General features: G+C 38.4%; 1 protein-coding gene across 1 annotated transcript; it reads right to left on the reverse strand.

The window, feature by feature from the left end:
- Positions 1-8,593: 8,593 nt before the first annotated feature.
- On the reverse strand, positions 8,594-19,098 carry LOC121397044. The gene is made up of 2 exons (XM_041572857.1): positions 17,271-19,098; positions 8,594-12,107 (listed from the first exon to the last, which is right to left on the reverse strand). The coding sequence occupies exon 2, from the start codon at positions 11,209-11,211 to the stop codon at positions 9,550-9,552; it is 1,662 nt and encodes a 553-aa protein (XP_041428791.1). The 5' UTR covers positions 11,212-12,107; positions 17,271-19,098; the 3' UTR covers positions 8,594-9,549.
- Between the last annotated feature and the right edge of the window lie 816 nt (positions 19,099-19,914).

Consider the following 19,914-nt stretch of genomic DNA (forward strand, 5'->3'; position numbering starts at 1 on the left):
TCCCCACCAGAGGGTATATAATGTGTGGTCAATCTTTTGTTTCTCAGTTCTGACCTACTTGTGTATCAGAACCCACGGAGCTCGTGTATGTTTATTATATAAATAATAAACTTGGATTATTCCTTTTACCTCGGTGATCTCCGGTCTTTGGATTATTCCCTAACAATACCATTACCAGTTGACCAGAGGTAATGTAAAAAAATCCACAAACGTTAAAAGTTTAAGAAACTTGCAAAATGGGAGCCATTTTTTTTAAGATAGGAGTCCTCTAACAATGCAGGGCATGTGTGTAGCAGTATACTAAGTGAAACACGCGTGTGTATTGGTCTTCCCAATGAGTCCAATTCAGCACATTCAGACACAAAGCAAAAAATACCATATTCATTTATCATCACAGAGTACAAAGCTTGAAACTAAGGGAAAATATTTTTTTTCGTAGCCCCAAAGGTGAAAAAAGGTAATAACGTCACGCGCTAAAACACTTATATGCGCCCGCGACAAAATTATATGAACGCGCAAGAAATTGGGCTGTGTGTCTCGTTTCGCGGATTTTTCGCCGTTCCGCGAATTTCACTGGAAATTTGCGAATTATTTGGCGAAGCGAAACGCGACAGATTCGCCCATCACTAGTGATCAGCGAATTTGTCCTGAAGAATGAAAATTCCTGAAATGCATTAAATTCAGTGGGAATTTTTTCTTAAGCAAAATATGCAAGTCAGTGGGTGCTTTTTTCGCTCATTTCACTACTAATGAATTTTATTTTCATGCATACAGTATAATAAATATACATGTTTCAATTCTGCTCTGTCAAGGACAAAACAAGAGTACTACAATACACTCATAAACAATAACATCTAATCCACAACAGTGTCTGACTGGTCCACTGGGAAAAAATCCCTGTGGGCCCTGCCTCCTGCCCGCAACTACTTCAGAAAGAGTTGAACAAAAAAGATGGCTGTGTGTTTCACAGTGGGACCTGACATTGGTAGCTGCATGTTGCAAGGTAGTGGGGGCAGAAAGGGGGCAGGTTGTGGCATTTCAGTAATGTGGGTGGGCCCTGGGTACCCAAGTCATACACTGATTCAGGCGCCGTAGGCAAACTGGCCAGCCACTGGACCGAATAGACGTGTGCATGAATAGGCTTGCATGCACGTGCATGCATGTAGGCGCTGCGTTTGAAGTAAACTGAATCAAGGCCTTGAGACATTACAAAGATGGGGAAAACAGGCAGAAGCCAAGTACCGCAATAACAATTACCAGGGAGGACAGGTGAAAAAGATATTTCCAATTGTGCCAGTTATCTGAGGTATCTTACAATTGTACAATACTAGCAATTGCATTTTACACTCAATACATATCCGCCGAAAGAAAAATCATAGAAAGCGTACAAGTGGGGGAAGGGTTAACAGAAAATAGGAATAAGCTCTACGGAATGTCATTAAATACGCATGAAGGAGATAGCACAGATAGTCATTCTCTTACACATATACAGATCAAAAAATGATTCTTCAGCCATCATAGGAGTGAGCTTCAGCAGTTGTTAGGAAGTAGTCCCAATTAACCCATATTTTATTGTGTAAGTGCAAATGTCTTATTACTATCAAGCCTGAAAATAACTTCCCTAATTGTGGGGATTACTGGGGACTTCCATTTGGAAGTGATTGCCAGTCATGCTACCGTCAACACCTGATTAACCCACTTTTGGGCTGCATTCCCAATTCCAGTGATAGGGAGGGCTAATAGCAAGTGGAGCATCTCTATATTTAAAGAGGTTTTAAAAACCTTTGTTATTAAATTAACAATTTCCACCCAAAAGTGTGTCAGTTTTGGACATTCCCATAATATATGGAATAGTGTGCCCTTATGTTGGCAGCCTCTCCAGCACATAGGACTGCTTTGTGTAAACATTTTAGAGAGCCGGTCTGGGGTGAGGTACCACTTCATCATGGTTTTATAAACACTCTCTTTCTGTTGAGTACACACCGTAATTTTCCTTGCGTTCTCCCACATTCTCCCCCATTGGGATTGGGTCCATTCCTTTCCCCAAGCTTTTTCCCAGTATTGCATATAGGTGTGTTTAGGGAATGGCTCGTCCGGCATGGTATTTAGTAGGTTATATAATTGTGAGATCACCCTTTGTAGGGAAAGCTGCCACCTAATATTTTCTCGAATGGAGATAGCTGTATCTGGGATTGTTGCCCATACAATGTTGTAATATAATGTTTAATCTGGAGATATTCCAGCTTTTTCCCTGTACTCCAATTACATTTTCTTAACAGTTCGTCATATGTGTATAACTGCTTCCTCAATGGGTTAATAAAGTCATTTATTCTATTAAGTGCATGTGCCGCCCAATCTAGTTGGTATGATTTCCCTTGGCCAGGCTGGAATTCCAGATTAGCGGAGAGCAATAACAAGGCTGATGGGTATTTTGTAATACGATATTTCTTTTGGCATTGTTTCCCGATTGAGAGAGTAAATTTTATAGGCTTTGGGGCTGAAACTGACAGTTGGACTCTAGGGTGGTTTGTTAATATCAAGTTGCTGATATGATAAGGGAGTGTTAATGTGGCTTCTAATTGTGCCAACTTAGTAGGCGCTCGTGGCTGTAACCAGGCCAAAGTTTGGCGCTGGTGTGAAGCCTCGTAATATTTGCTTATATCTGGTACTGCAAGGCCTCCCTGATTCCTCCCTGCTAAGAGCACTGAACGTGGAATTCTAGATTTTGTCGCACCCCATATGTATTTAAATATCAATTTTTGAATATGGTCCAATTTAGTAACAGGAATTTGAACTGGGATAGTTTCAAACAAGTAGAGTAATTTGGGAAGTACTGTCATTTTAACTGCGGCTATACGCCCAAACCAAGATATACTATGAGACACCCATTCCCACCAAAGGCCCAAAATTCGCTTGATAAAACTGATGGTAATGTGGTGTCAGTTTAACTCCTAGATAATTTATGTGTGATGTCTGCCATTTATAATGGAAATTCTCCTGGAGAGTCCTCTTTGCTGATCCACCTATGTGGAACATGAGGGCCTCTGATTTAGCCCAATTAATTTTGTATCCCGCCACTTGACTATACTTTTGTATAATATGGTGAAGATTGGGTAATGAGATAAAGGGATTGCTAAGAGTGAGCAGGACATCGTCAGCAAAGAGTGATACTTTATAAACATCAGCGCCTACCTTTATTCCCGTAATATCTGGATGTTCCCTTATTTTGGCAGCCAACGCTTCTATACTGAGAGCGTAAAGCAGGGGGGAAAGCGGGCAGCCCTGCCGTGTACCATTCCTAATATGGATTGGTGTACCAACATCACCATTTAATTTCAGATAGGCAGATGGGGTCGTGTATAGTGATTTAATAGCTTGGAGGAAAGGTCCATGGAATCCCATATACTGGAGCAGTCGAGTCATATATGTCCAGTCCAGCCTATCAAAGGCTTTCTCTGCGTCTAAACTCAAAACTACAGATGGAGTGCCTTGGGATTGAATAATATCTATAAGATCTATTGCCCTGCGAGTGTTATCTTCTGCTTGTCTACCCAATACAAAACCTACTTGGTCTGGGTCTATCAGTCTGGGTAAGAGTTGGGCTAGTCGCTGGGCTAACAATTTAGTAAAAATTTTTAGGTCGCTGTTTAAGAGTGCTATAGGCCTGTAGTTTCCGCACTGTGATAGATCCTTGCCCTCCTTGGGAAGTACCGTTATGTATGATGAAAGCATAGAGTTTGGCATTTGTTCTTTTCCCTGCAGGAAGATGTTAAAGAACTCTGCCAGGATTGGTGCAAGGGTATCCCTAAAGATTTTATAGTACATATTAATGAACCCATCAGGCCCTGGAGACTTGTGAAGAGGGAGAGCTTTCAGAACTTCAAGGACTTCTTCCCCTGTAACCTCCTTATTTAATTCCTCTAGTTCCTCCTCTGTCAATTTGGATAATTGACATCCCTCTAGAAACTGAGCAAGATGTTGTGATTTAGTATCATTTGTATGGGTGGTTGTTGGGAATAGATTATATAGCGTGGAATAATAGGAGTGGAAAGCTTGTGAGATTTGAGTTGGATTGTGGAGAGCCTCCCCACTGCTGGATCGGATTGTTAAAATTTGGGATTGCCTGGCACGCCGTTTTAATTGATTTGCTAATAAAGTGTGGGCCTTGTTCCCCATTTTATAATATTTCCTTTTAGTCCATATCAGTGTTTTCTCTGCTTCCTGCATGGCAATTTGTTTTAAAGAGGAGCCTAAATTGTAAATTTCTCGCATTGTCGTAGGATCTGGATTTTGGTGATTTTTAGATTCTAGCTTATATAGTTTGGATTCCAATTTGTAAATTTCTTATTTTCTATTGCATTTCCTTGCGGTAGAGATTGAAATAATGTGACCCCTAATAACAGCTTTATGAGCTTCCCAAGTTAAAGCTATGGAATCTATAGATCCCTTGTTCTGCATAAAATACTCTTTCAGGTGATTCCCTATTACTTCCTTAGTGTGAGGGTCATTGAGAATTGGCTCGTTTAATCTCCAGTGTGACTGCTTTGGTATTATCGGAGGAATTGAAATAATTAAGGTGATAGGGGCATGATCCGAACATGAAATAGCTTGGATAGAAGTGGTAATTGGATATTTCAGACAATTTTGAGATACAAAGAAATAGTCCAGTCTCACTTAGGTCTGATAAGTTGAGGAGTAAAAGTTATATCTGCGGTCTCTAGGGTTATTGATGCGCCATGTGTCAAACAGGGCGTTTGATCTAATAACAGCTCGGAATTGTTTGGCCTTCTGTGGGACCTGAGAGGTGCATGAGGGGCAGATGTCTCTATCAACTTTTTCAGAGAAAACTAAATTAAAGTCACCCCCTATTATTAAAATTGTGGAGGAATATTTGTTTGCCAGAGATAAAATTTTGCGTATCGTATGGAGTTGTTTGTTGGGTATAAAAATTAATTAAAGTTATTGGAGTACCAACGTAAGAGCCCTGTAAAAGCAAATAATGACCGGTCTGGGATTTGTCTTGTTATTGTCAAGTGGCAATCTTTATGTATCAGAGTCATAACCCCTGCTCTCTTATGGGGGCCAGATGCCTGATAGGTCCTAGTGTACTGCGGAGAGTTAAGTTTATTATTGCCAGATGCTTTGAAGTGTGTTTCTTGAAGGAACGCCACTTCAGTTTTAAATCTCCGGATTTCTTTCAAAGCTAGTGCTCTTTTCCAGGGCCTATTAAGTCATTTTACATTTAACCATTTTAAGGCTTTGGAATAGAATGCTATACTAGAGGGCTCATATGTTGGTGGAGTTATACATTGCATAAAAACAGTAGCATAGAAATCAACATCAATCATATTTAACAACCTACCAAAGCATGTAACAGACCTCTGTAGGCCAATATAGGGACTGTTCTGCCCCGTTGTGTATCTTCTAGAGTCCACTGAAAGTGTGGTCCTTTCCGGACTACAAAACGACATTCCAAAAATATTGATGAACAAAAAAGCTATAGGTATGGCTCAAGTGAGTTTGCCATCCGGGGCTTATAGAGGTAAGCAAAGAAAAAAAAGACTCAGGAGACATTGAACCAAAAATAACAGTTAACAAAATGAAACTCAAAGTATGTACAAACAATGGTATTACCTGAACCTGGTAACCTGGGACACTATAAGTATACCCCATCTGTGTACCAGTGTCGAGGGAAGCGTCTAGGCAAAAAACAACAAGTGAAGGAATCTGTCCCTCCACAGTCAAGGCTTGCTAGGCAAATATTTTAGATCGAATCCCGTACAGCCTCATATCCTCCCATGAGGTCAAGAACAATATTCTTTCTTCTCAGACTTTCTCACGTGGGTGAGCCGGATCTTTGCAGTGGAGTAGATGGTGAACGGGCCTTGGAAGAGCTTGTCGTTTCCCATTCCGGAGTCATTCTAAGTGATCAGGAAGTCGTAGTTTCCTTGGATGTCGGCAAAATTGGCAAACCAAGATTATTCAGAAACATGTTGCTTTTCTATAGGTCTGAGGGAATGTGTTGTTGTCCTTTTATAGAAACAATTAATTTGAAGGGGAACCCCCATCTATATGGAGTGTTGTGCACTCTTAGATGCTGAGTGACAGGTCTAAAGTCCCTTCTTTTGGCCAGCGTGATAGGGGATATGTCGTTGTAGATTTGTATCTTTGCCCCCTGGAATTCAATGTGTGTTGAGTTCCGTGTTTCCTGAAGAACTTTCTCCTTACTCTCAAAATAGTGACAACAGATTACAATGTCTCTTGGAGCCAACTGGCCGGGTTTCTTAGGGCCCAGCGCTCTGTGTGCCCTATCAAATCTCCAAGCCTCTACTGGTAAATCCGGGCAAAGTTTAGAAAACAGAGCTCTGAGGTAGTGCCTGATATCTTTTGGTAGGATGCTTCAGGTACACCTCATATACGAAGATTCTGTCTTCGGTTTCTGTTTTCCAGATCTTCGCAGTGTGATTTAAGATTGGCCAGCTCTTCTTGTATAGTGAGCTGATCATCTTTTAGAGTGTTATGCCTTACGATCAAGTTATCTGAAATAGTTTCTAGCTTATCCACTCGTTGGCCCAGCGAATGTAGCTCTGTCTTAAACTCGTGTACTGCGTCTTTAACTGCACCCGCTATAGCAGCAGTTAGTGAATTATGTAGACCCGAAAGCTGAAGTGGTAGTATGTCAGCTGTAATAGGTCTGGAAGTGTGGATTTCCTGCACCCTGTTGGAGGACGTTTCCATCCAGTTGTCTGGAGTGCATGGGCGTGAGGGAGTATAGGGGCCTGCATCATGTTCTAAATCCATGCCGCCATCTTTGGCCTTACTCAGCCTGTCTGTGGCTGCATGTTTAGGTTGAGGTAATATCTGTGAGTGGGCCCCATATGGGGAACTAGAGGCAGAGGTTTGACTAATTTTCTGGTCCTCAATATCATTCCGAACCCTAAGCACCTTGTCAGCAGCCATATATGCGTGTTGTGCGGGAGCCCATGCAGGGTGACTAGTGGGGGAGCTGGAGGCTGAAGTATTTCTGTGGTCCGGTCCTCTCCGCCTTCCCTGGTCCTGCGTGGCATGTCAGCGGCTGCTAGTTTGTGTAGCGATGCTGCCCGCTTGTGCGAGCTTTTTGGCGTTCTGTCTGGTGTGGTGTGCTCCGGATCTGAGTCCGCGCCACCATCTTGGATTCTTCGGTGCCTGTTGGATGCAGCAGATTTGTGTAGACATGGTGTCAGAGTGCCTGTCGGTTCTAGGGTTTTCTTCTTCCCCATGTCTATAGGCTGTAGCTGCGGGGTTCCCCGATCGTTTGTTTGCTAAATGCCGCTAATATTCGGGGATTTATGGCCTCTGACTGCGCCCCCAAGCAGATTGTTTAAGAAGTGACTACCTAAAGATTTGAACTGCTGAACTTCATTTCCATAATGTATACAAGGATTATATTACATTTCCTTATTTTTTTGGTTTTGTTTTTAATTTTTATATATACTTTTTAAAAAAAAAAAATTTTGTCTGTTCTGGTTCACCCCCCTTAATAATTATCTTATGTGGCCAATCAGGTTGATACTTCATGAATATATAATGGCTTCCCCTACAAAGCCTCTCTCAATTGATAATCCTCCCCCGCCCAAAACTATAGGGCCAATTAATCCCAGGAGTGGGCCTCTACCCCACATATGTCTGGCACAGCCTAACAGAGACCCAAGGTTCTAAAGCCAAACCCCCTCTCAATTTTTCCCTTCCCATTGTTGGAATACACCACTTTGAATACACCATATTGAAATGTGTTAACGGTATAACAGCTGGGAAATTTCATAGGTTATGGAGTGTAAAATCATAAGCTATAACATTATTAGAATAAACAACCCTGTTAAAAGGGCACAAATAGTGGGTGAATGTAAGAGATTGGGTTCAAAAATCACAATGCTCCAGGAAACCCATTTTAACAGTGGACATGTATAGTGATGGGCGAATTTATTCGACAGGCGCGAATTTGCGTGATTCACCGCCAGCAAATAAATTCGCGAAACGCCCGTGAAAATTCACGGAAAAAATTCGCCGGTGTCAAAAAATGTTTTTTAGAAAAAACGGCTGCTGGCGTCGAAAAAACAGGCGCCGGCGTCAAAAACGAGATGCCGGCGCCGTTTCGCAAATTTTTCGCCGTTTCGCGAATTTCGCGCGAAATTCGAGAATTTTTCGGCGAAGCGCAATGCCGCAAATTCGCCCATCACTGGACATGTACCTCAACTAAAGTTTAAACAATATACCAATGTATGTACTAGTAATAATCCTGAGAGGAAAAGTTTAGGAGTTATGCTCTTAATACATAAAGACTTACCGTTGGTGATAACTGACCAAAAAATAGATCAAGAGGGTAGATATGTGATTTTAAAGGGGAAATAGCTCACAACAAAATTAACTTAGCCACCCTAACGTCATTTGCTGAAAGCACTATTATTTTAGGAGACTTAAAATTCACCACTTAATCCTCTGTTTGACACATCAACAAAAAAAAGCAATATATCATATAAGGTGCTGAAAAAGGTGAAAAAATCCTTTAATGACATGCTGTTAGAAATTTGATCCGTCTAACAACAATTCAGTCCAATTTAGGCTTAGCAATGGAAGGATTTATTCAAGCAATGCAAGACAGAGAGTATGACTTGTATATAACAGTTCTTAAATTACCACTACTGGGGAAAGAAATAGATTGTTTTTTAAAGCATTTTTGTTTGTAGTTTTTAATACCTTTCCTTTTCTTCTGGTGAATAGTTGTTTTCCCGGCGTTTATATGTGAGCTCTGGATGTTCAGGTTCTTGATGGTATCAGAAGTCAAGATGAGCTGTACTGCTGTTTGAGAGCAGTCCATTTATACAAATTTCCCTGAAGAATTCCTTTGATGAACTTTGAACCAATGAGAAAAGAGTTCTTTGTCTTTAAGGCAAAAGTCCTTTTGTGTAACCACCAGAAGATGGCACTGTCGTATTACTTATGTTACAAAGTCCACATTTCCCCATCTTGCAAGTCCTTTCAAGGATCCCGAAATCTTACTATTATAACAGGAAACCATTTAAAGAAAAACATATACACATCAAACTAACTAGTATAAATATTAAGAACCTAAAATACATACAAAATACAAAACATACAATGAATATGTAATAAAAACCTAGAGATAGATGTATGTATAAATATATTTCCTTCTTAAAAAGGATTGGAATCTTGACCAGTTGTCTTTGAATTCACAGTTGTTCGACCCCTTTGACCCCAGGCATCAGATATATCTTTTAGTATAGGTTCTCATACCCTTAAATGTCAACTAAATATACCTTTGTTTTTACATCTGTTTCTCCAAGATACAATTTCTGTCATTCTCAGACACCCAGTCTACATCAGATCCTTAAATAACCTCAGGCCTGTTCCCAGTTTATAACTAATATACCCAATTTTCTTCAAGCCCCCCTTTTTATGGTCTGATGTAGTAATTTTTATAATCACTTTCACACTTCATTCGTATCACAGTCATTCTTGACAGACTATTGTATCCCGGAGAACATAATATAATCAACATTTTCGATTTACCATTTCTCTGAGAATAACTTCCCCTTGATTAATAGATTTCTTCATACGTTTATACATACATCTTACTCTACAAACTAAAAATAATTGTATAACAATACATCCTATGGCTAATATAAACACAATAATTAAAGGATGAAAAAGAATATTACTAACAACGGTGCCTGTAGAGGTTTTAGCCCACATATTAACAGATTTCACCATTTTCCTCCACCAGGTAGACCCTGACATTTCTGAATATTCGTGCTCTATAGCTTTTAACTTTCCTTCTTCATGTTGGAAAATAATTTCCGCCTCTTGTAACTGTTTTTGTAAATTATATAATAATCCTTTATCTTCTTGAATTTGTTTGGCCCATTCAAACCAAGGGAATTCATTTACTACAGTAAGATTAAACTGAATCGGTACCACATTTATATCTTTAACATGGAACTGTGGAATATTTATATAAGTTCCTTGTAAAGTCAATGCTGTTGGATTATTATTGATGCAATATAATCCTCTATCCAAATTGGGCTTTGCCATACAAGTAGGATATAAAACCTTTACCGATTCAATTTTTTTCATTATTTGAAAACATATTTTTCCTTTTTCAAGAGGGGTCATTAATTCCATTGTAGTTTTAACATTTTCAACTCTAGCAGCACACATAATTGGTCTTATCTGGTGTGGTAAACATAAAATCTTAAAATTAAAATGTAAACATGCGGATAAATCCACCTGTTCAGGCTTCGTTGTTGTTGGATTCCCAATAAAATCTTTATACGTTAAACTATAAAATAATAATTGAGATTCACTAACTGGAATTCCTAAAACAGTCATTGAGTATATTGACATCTCCTCTCCCGCAATTGGTATAAGAGAAGTCGCAATACATTCAAGGTTCTTACATCCAACCCATTTATTCACCCACAAATCCGAATGGTTAAGGGCTTTTTCATATTCTTGAGGTAAACTATTTTGTAGTGATAAAGGAGTTATCCCACCCTGTAGAGCTTGTGCTGTTATTTTAAAATCTGTGGAGTATTCAGTCTGAATCTCCATACAAGCTCTTGATACCTGTGCAGCATTCTCACTGTCCAATAATCCTAATGTAATATGTTGGAGGTGTAGCAAGGAAGGTCCAAATACTGAAGCAGACTTAACAACCATCTGATTCAGAATTTGATTTAAGCCTCTTTGAACATGCAATGACTTGCTGTTCAATAATCCTGCACCTTCTAAATCTTTCTGTAGAGAAGTAATCTCGATACTATTGGCAACTGTGCCTATAGTACCAATACCTCCAAGAATTTTATCTATTACATCTCTTTTTGATCTTGAATTATCTAATTTACCAAACCAATGTTCCATTCCTTGTTCCATATTTAAAAGATATTTCTTACATTGTGGGAATCTAGTAGAGATTTTCCACTGAGAAATATTAAAATGCCAAATTATAGTAATATATTGGCCATCTTTTAAAAGTGGTTTAGAATGAAAATGGTTAATTTGGAATGGACTTGATGGAACAATAGGATTATTTGCACAGGTTACATTTACAGGATGTGGATATACTACAACACTAATCTTTTCACATGTTATATTATTAGATAACGATAGGCAACATTGATAATCTCCCTGGTCTTCTATTCTTAGATTTTCCATTTTATAGGTAAGGTTTGGTTATACCATTGTATCTTCCCAATGGGACCTTTATGTAAAATTATCTCAGAATCATAATTCATACTTCCTCGAAAATCATCTTCCTTGAACCATGATATGATCGAACCCAGAGGTAACCTTATTTCCGTACCACAAGTCAATTGTAAATCTTGGCCTTCTTGTACTTTTACATTTTTAGGCCATACCTTGACTTTAGGAATTACAACATCTGTATCAATCAATATCACTTCAATATTTACTGGAAGAGATCTTTCCCTACTTATTTTAATTTGCCACTCCTTTTTACGATTCTCCTCAGAGTCATGTTTGGATGAATTCTCTGGTAAGAGATATTTGTACCATACTCTGGCATAATATATATCCAATGGTATAACTGTACCCATTTTGGTTTCACCTGGTTCACCTATTTCAGGATTGCTGGTTATTTGTAAGGAGCTTTCCCCTTTAACCATTAAAATCCATTTGATAGAATCACCAAGATTACATTCCGAAAACTCTGTATGATTATTTTGTGTATATCAACCCTTTAACCACTTGTATCCTTTTTTTTGGTCCTATAGATGCATTAATATACACACTGTCACCTGAATCGAATTCAATTTTGATGCAACATGTTAATATTATCCCAGTTTGACTTCCTATACATATTTGACCCTTTATGTCATTTGTTAGATTAAAGTTTGATAACTGATCCTGAGTTAAGTACATAGATTCCTCTTGTTGTTGAATAATGGCTTGACCATAAGGCAATAGGTATCCCATCATCAGAAAAGTCATCATTATTATGGATTTGATGCAAGATCTTTCATGGTTGTCCCATCTTTGGTGTTCTTTCATTTTCCTGTTTCCTTGGAATTCCATTTAATGAATTCTTTATCCTGAAAAAATAAATATGCAGTATCACTGAGTTGGCATATAAAGTTTGCATTGATCTGCATGAACCCAGAATATTTGCTGTCTGCGTCTGTTTTGCTTTGAATCAGGTGGTCTTTGTACCTGAATCATAGCTTGACCCATTGTGTTCAATACATTATATGGGCCTTCCCAATTGGCTTCCCATGGTCCTGTTTTCCTAAATGACTTTATCATAACCATACCTCCTTTTTTAAATTTTGAAAATTCAGGAGGAGTGGTTTTTTGCATTTTAGTGCAGCATATGATAAAACAGAATCAAGATTATTTTGCAATAATTGTAACCAATGGGATTTTGCAATTGCATCCTTCTGTGGGGTGGTTAATTTTGGTTCACCTGGGAATGTTAAAGACATTTTCCTACCCGTCATTAACTCAAAAGGTGTATATTGGGTAGCTGAGGAGGTTGTGCCTCGAATACTCATTAACACTGCTGGGAGTGCTTCCACCCAAGTATTCCCCCTGTCAAGCAACATCTTTGCTATCCTGGATTTTATGGTCCTGTTCATTCTCTCCACAATTCCAGCTGATTGTGGATGATAAGGGACATGGAACCTTTGTTGAATTCCCAGGATTGCACATGTTGCTTGCATCACTTGTCCTGTAAAATGTGTACCTCTATCGGATTCTAAAATCTGAGGAAACCCCCATCTGGAAAAAATATGTTCCCACAGAACTTTTGCAGTTGACAATGCATCATCTCTTTTTACAGGGATAACCTCCACCCATTTAGAAAATATGTCCACCACCACCAATGCATATTTTAACCCATACCTTCCAGATTGCAGTGGTCCAATGTAATCTATTTGGAGAGTAGCCCATGGACCATCCGCAGGTGCAATATGTTGTATTGGTATTTTCTGGCCTTTGGGGCGTGGATTTACCTGGGCACATATTAGACAAGTATTTACTACCTGCTCTATTGTGTCTTTCATTTTGTCCCAGTAAAATTTGTCTCGTAGAACTTCATAAAGTCGTTGTTGCCCTATGTGTCCTAAACTCTCATGATTGTATTTTGTGAATGGGATTTGTAAGTGTTGTGGTACTACAGGACGCAACTTCCCATCTTGGTCATAACATAACATTCCGTTCTCCTGAACAAAGGGAAATGTTAAATTAACCCGAAGATCAACCAAATTTTGATCTTTGGCTTGTTCCTCAGAAAATGATGGAAGCTGTGTGTCTGTCTTCCTGACCGGTAGTACTAATTTGGATTCCAAAGGGATTACAGTATCTCCAGTTAAAGCTGCTTCCTTAGCTAATGCATCAGCCATGATATTTCCTGCACTGAGTGAGTCTTCACCTTTCCTGTGTGCAGGCACCTTGACTACAGCATGTAAACCCGGATTTTGTGCTGCCAAATCAAATATTCCCTCTAATGTTTCCTTTTGTATGAGGGTTTTATTAGAGGCATCTACAAATCCTCTACGCTGCCACACCACTAAATATTCAGTTAAAGATCTTACTACATAAGAACTGTCACTATATATTACTAGTGGATGTTTTTCCTTATCCTTGTCAAGCATGAGAACAGTTTTAACAGCTTCTACTTCTGCCCTCTGAGCTGAATAATGCCCTGGAAGTTTATGCTTAACTGAAACATTCCTGTTTGGATACCAAATGGAGTAACCTGTATAGTATTTTCCTTCTGAGAAAAATCTGGATCCATCTACAAATACAGGTTCATCTATTTCACTTGCTTCTCTGCGAAACAGAATAGAATAAGCATCTTCCACATTTACTTCACATTCATGACATTGGCCTTCATATTGCATTAATTGTGGAAGCACATATTTTGCTTTCTGATCCACTTTAATAGGCTTGGTTGACAAAGTCACTAACCAATGTGAAAACCTTTGTGGTGAGACTCCAGAAATTCCTTTTTCTATCAATAACTTGAGAGGTGTATGTGGTGTTTGTAAGCATATATCTTTAAAACCCACGATATGCTCTGAAGCAATCACAGCAAAATGGACCCCCAACAAATGTCTTGTACAGATATCAAAACCTTTTTCAACAGGTGACAGCACCTTTGAAAAATATCCTACTGGTCTCCATACATTACCTTGCAATTGCAGGAGCACTGCTGAAACAGCCGTTTCAGAAGTGTGCACCTGTAATGCAAAAGGAGCAGAGGAATCTACTGTAGCTAATGTTGGAGCCATTTGCAGTTCCCTCTTAAGTGTCTCAAACGCAATTTGTTGTTCTTGAGTCCAAGGACCAAATGCAGAATCATTACCCTTGAGAATATCATATAAAGGTTTTGCTTTTTCTGCAAATGATTCGATGAAGTCTCTGGAAAAATTTACTAATCCTAGGAATTGTCTTAAGGCTTTTACGGTCGTTGGAACTGGAAGTTTGGAAATAGCCTTAATTCTTTCTTGTAGTGGCTTTTTGTAACCAGGACCAATTTGAATACCAAGGTATTCAATCTCTGGTTGCAAAAACACTACCTTTTTTGTGTTCATTTTGAGTCCTGAGTTACATATCAGCTCAAATAGTTCCTCTAACAATTCTAAGTGTTCCTCCTCTGAGACTGTTTGGAGCAATATGTCATCCACATATTGTAACAAACATTCTGGTTTTGAAAATATGGATAAAACATTTGCCAAACCTTGATGAAAAAAACTCCCAGAAGAACTCATATCCTGTGGTAGTTTTTTGAATAAGAATTGCTGATTTTGAAATGTAAAAGCAAATTTGTATTGACAGGACTCAGTTAGACTAATGCTGAAGTATCCATTCGCTATGTCTATTTTTGAAAAGAATCGTGCATTTGCCATCAATCTAGACATAACATCAGGGATATCAGCAACAATTTGAACCGAGGGAGGTGTGTATTTATTCAACATCCTCAGATCAATTGTTAATCTCCATGACCCATCTTGTTTTTTCACAGGCCATAAAGGATTATTGCATTTTGAATTTCCTTTCCTTATGACACCTGCTGCTTCCAGATCAGAAATGACCTTGGCAATTGAATCAAATGATTCAGGAGGGAGTCTGTACTGCCTCTGTGGTGGAGGGTCTGGGCCTTTAATATCAACCAGAACCCCTTTCAAATTGCCACAATCATTTTTGCCCTGGGCCCACAATTTTGGAAATCTTTTCACCAATTCTTTAAGTTTAGGATTTTCCCCAGTGTTGGGCCACATGAATTCCTCTGGGGAAACATTCACTGGACAAATTGCTTTCACATGTTCAAAATCAGTAGGATCTATTACAACAGGATTTTTACCTTTTGCATCTTTCCAGATGGCTTTATTTCCTAGATCCACAATCCAACCACGTTTTTCCATAATGTCTGTTCCAAGTATGCTGTCCACTCCCTTACAATACCAGATGTCAATCTTAGTTTTAAGCCATCCTGGTATTGTTAATGGAATGTCAGACACCATGGTTGCTATGGACCTTCCCCCACCATTGAAACCTACAATGGTACAAGAAGGTGAACCTGTCTGTAAAGGAATTTTCTTGCTAGTAACACTTAATTGTGCTCCTGTGTCAATCAAAAATTCAGTTTCAAATTCCCCTAATACAGCTTTAACAAAAGGCCTACCACAATCATCAAGATATACTGGTGCTAGGTATTCAAGGGGACGAGATTTAGGCGTTTCTAGTCATTGATTATTTGGCATTTTGTGATGTTCAGTAGATGTTTTAACTGAATTATAACCTGCTTCAGTTACTAATTCCCTAATTTGTCTCAACAGAGGTGCATATGGTGACTCATGTGTTGGATTTTGTGCCTCTGCAGGAGGTGCTGTGGCCTGCCTCACAAATCCATTTTCCTTTCCTAAATCTTTGTGATTTATCTCATTCTCAGGAGTCCTACAGTTCCTTTTCAAATGTCCCCTTCTATGACATCTGAAACACTTCAGGTTCTGTAGGCCTGAGAATGGTCTGTTCTCCCCCTTCCCATTCTTATATGTGTTATTATAGGAGGATCTATTTGCTGGTTTTACAATTTCCGCTATTTTAGCTTTTGGAGTGCTTGCCTTTAAATGTCTCCTAAATTTGTCAATATATGCAGCAGCATCTTCAAGATTATCAAGGGCACATGCAAATATTATGGCACCTGTATCTAGATATTTAAATTTTTTAACAAAGGCATGTATCATCTGTTGAGGAACTTGATCATCTTCAATTCCCATAACCAGTCTATAAGCTGGTTCAAACATTACTAAAAATGCAAAGGGGTCTTCATTTATAGAAGTTTTCAAATTATCAAGAACCTCATTAGTTGGTACACTCTCCCCTGTGGTGATTTGTATTAACTGTTTAAGTCTATCCCTACTTGTGCCATGTACTTCCTGGCCATTTTGATCAATTTCTGGGGCATTAATAGGAATTACAAGTCTTCTAGCCATATGAGTAGGAATCCAAAATTTAAAAATTTTATTGATTTGTTCATCAGACAAATCATATCTGGATACATGTGCTTGAAACACATCATGGTTAAAAAATGCATCCTTAGCAACATTGTATGAAGGTAAATCCTTAACTATCTTCATCAACTGTTCATGTATTTTAATTTTAATTTTGGCTGCTCTTGTTAATAATTCTTTCTTCCTTTTCTGTTTGCCTCTTTCTTCCTCAGCCCCCCCTACTGCTTCATCCTCCTCCTCCTCTTCTTCTTCTATTTCTGGGATATCTAAGGGTCCTTTAACTTTTTTCCCTGCACATATCTCCCTTGTATTTTTCCTGAGCTGGCATACCATCTCAGTCCTTACTTGTATCTGATCTTCTAACTCTTGTACATGTTGCATTAATATGTCACAGTTAGGGCAATCAGATACATTATCCTGAACTCCAGGACTTCCTCCCATATCTGTATTGGCAACATCTGATTCATTATTTATAACTTCTGTTTTTGTGGCCATGCAAACAACTTGTGTGGATTCTTTTTTACAAATCATGGTATTAAAAATATGTATCATTTTAAGAATATTTGTTAACTTTTTCTTATCTCGATTTATGCATAACAATTTCTTATCCAGTAGTTGGTTTGCATGATCACATTGTTCATATAAACTATGCCATAAATCAGCATCTGCTCTAGTACAACCATTAAATTCAAACATTACATTACTGTTTTTTGCATGCTTAGTAATTAACTCCATACTCACCTGATATGAAGTTTCGTAGTCCCTTTGCCTTTAAAATGTGCACTCTTTCCAGGAAGGATACTACGCCTCTTGAATCTCTCCGTGGATCCAAGAAAAAATATGAAGATACAACGCGTCTTCCCGCTTTACACAGTGGCCACTGTTTTTCTTCTCCCCTTCCTTTCTTTGCCCAATGGACTGTTGACTCTAGGTTCTTTTACTTTGCAAAAAATCCTCTTCTCTTGAATAACTCTCTGTGGTTATTTAGATAACTCTCTGTGGTTATCGAACTCCCCCCTTTTGTAAGATTTAAACCTGAAAGTTTTAATCTTAAACCTCCTGCTGAACAGGAAAAAAAATATGGGGTTTGCTCCCAAGATTGGGGAAATAGCAAAAACTGGCTGGGTTGCCAAATCTGTTAGAAATTTGATCCGTCTAACAACAATTCAGTCCAATTTAGGCTTAGCAATGGAAGGATTTATTCAAGCAATGCAAGACAGAGAGTATGACTTGTATATAACAGTTCTTAAAAACTACAAACAAAAATGCTTTAAAAAACAATCTATTTCTTTCCCCAGTAGTGGTAATTTAATACCTTTCCTTTTCTTCTGGTGAATAGTTGTTTTCCCGGCGTTTATATGTGAGCTCTGGATGTTCAGGTTCTTGATGGTATCAGAAGTCAAGATGAGCTGTACTGCTGTTTGAGAGCAGTCCATTTATACAAATTTCCCTGAAGAATTCCTTTGATGAACTTTGAACCAATGAGAAAAGAGTTCTTTGTCTTTAAGGCAAAAGTCCTTTTGTGTAACCACCAGAAGATGGCACTGTCGTATTACTTATGTTACAAAGTCCACATTTCCCCATCTTGCAAGTCCTTTCAAGGATCCCGAAATCTTACTATTATAACAGGAAACCATTTAAAGAAAAACATATACACATCAAACTAACTAGTATAAATATTAAGAACCTAAAATACATACAAAATACAAAACATACAATGAATATGTAATAAAAACCTAGAGATAGATGTATGTATAAATATATTTCCTTCTTAAAAAGGATTGGAATCTTGACCAGTTGTCTTTGAATTCACAGTTGTTCGACCCCTTTGACCCCAGGCATCAGATATATCTTTTAGTATAGGTTCTCATACCCTTAAATGTCAACTAAATATACCTTTGTTTTTACATCTGTTTCTCCAAGATACAATTTCTGTCATTCTCAGACACCCAGTCTACATCAGATCCTTAAATAACCTCAGGCCTGTTCCCAGTTTATAACTAATATACCCAATTTTCTTCACATGCTACTGGTGGATGCCTGGAGGTGCTTCAACTCGCACATCACAGATTATTCACATTATTCAAAAACACATTTATGTTATTCGAGGATAGACTATATATTTGCATCTCATCAATGGCTTTTTTTTTTTTGTCGGGATGCTAAAATATCTCAATGTACCTTTTCGGATCACTCACCAGTTGCAGTATCATTAATAATTCTTAACTCTATCAAACTGGAGTTTAACTGGAAGTTAAATAACACAATCGATCAATAGCTATAAATACACAGAGAGTACTTGAGGAGAAAGAACTTCAATTAAAAGCTATATTAGATAAATACTCCTATAAAGCCTATCCAAGATGCAAACAAAAGACATACGAATTGGGTGACAAAAATACAAAACATTTTGCTAGCATTCTTAAGAAGCTACAACCTAATACATTAATTCCAGTAATCAAAAGCAAAAAGGATAGACCTTGCTATACAACACCACAGATAGCAAAATGCTTCCAACAGTTTTATCAGGACTAGTGATGGGCGAATTTGCGCCGTTTCGCTTCGCCGAAAAATTCGCGAATTTCGCACGAAATTCGCGAAACGGCGAAAAATTCGCGAAACGGCGCCGGCGCCCGTTTTTTCGACGCCGGCGCCCGTTTTTGACGCCGGCGCCCGTTTTTGACGCCGGCGTCCGTCTTTCGAAAAAAAAAATTTTTGACGCCGGCGAATTTTTTCGGCGAATTTTCGCGGGCGTTTCGCGAATTTATTCGCTCGACGCGAATCGCGCAAATTCGCCGCGAATTCGCGCCTGGCGAATAAATTCGCCCATCACTAATCAGGACCTATACAGTTTAGAAAAACCTAATTACCTGTGTATTAAATCTGAGATAGGTACATTTATAAAAGAGGCTATAACCTTCCTACCATATCAGAGATGCAAAGTCAGGTAATTGATGAACCTTTTAATATGACAGAAATTATAGAAACATTACATTTTATTCCAACTAATAAAAGTCAAGGTCCGGACGGTTTCAGCTCTCTCTATTATAAGGTATTCTCTAATGAACTGTCCACATTTATGTTGCAGTATTTTAATTCTGTAGATCAAGGGCATAAATTTCCAATCCAAGCAAAAGAAGCACATATCACGGTGATACCCAAACAAGAAAAAGATCCACAAAGTTGTACTCACAGGAACTGCTAGAAAGACCTCTTTCCAAAATATACAAAATATACAAACTTTTGCAATTAAATAAGACATCAAGTAATCCTAAATATCTGGATGAATGGGAAAAATAATTAGACACAAGATTCCCCACTACATTTAAGAAGAATATACTACTAAATATTCATAAATCATCTAGGGCTTCTAGAATTAGAGAAA

Source organism: Xenopus laevis, chromosome 8L, assembly GCF_017654675.1.
Source record: "Xenopus laevis strain J_2021 chromosome 8L, Xenopus_laevis_v10.1, whole genome shotgun sequence".
In the NCBI taxonomy this organism is placed as follows: Eukaryota; Metazoa; Chordata; class Amphibia; order Anura; family Pipidae; genus Xenopus; species Xenopus laevis.

Excerpts from the sequence above, each read along its gene's own strand:
- LOC121397044 (XM_041572857.1), bottom strand. The coding sequence starts at position 11,211 with ATGGAAAATCTAAGAATAGAAGACCAGGGAGATTATCAATGTTGCCTA.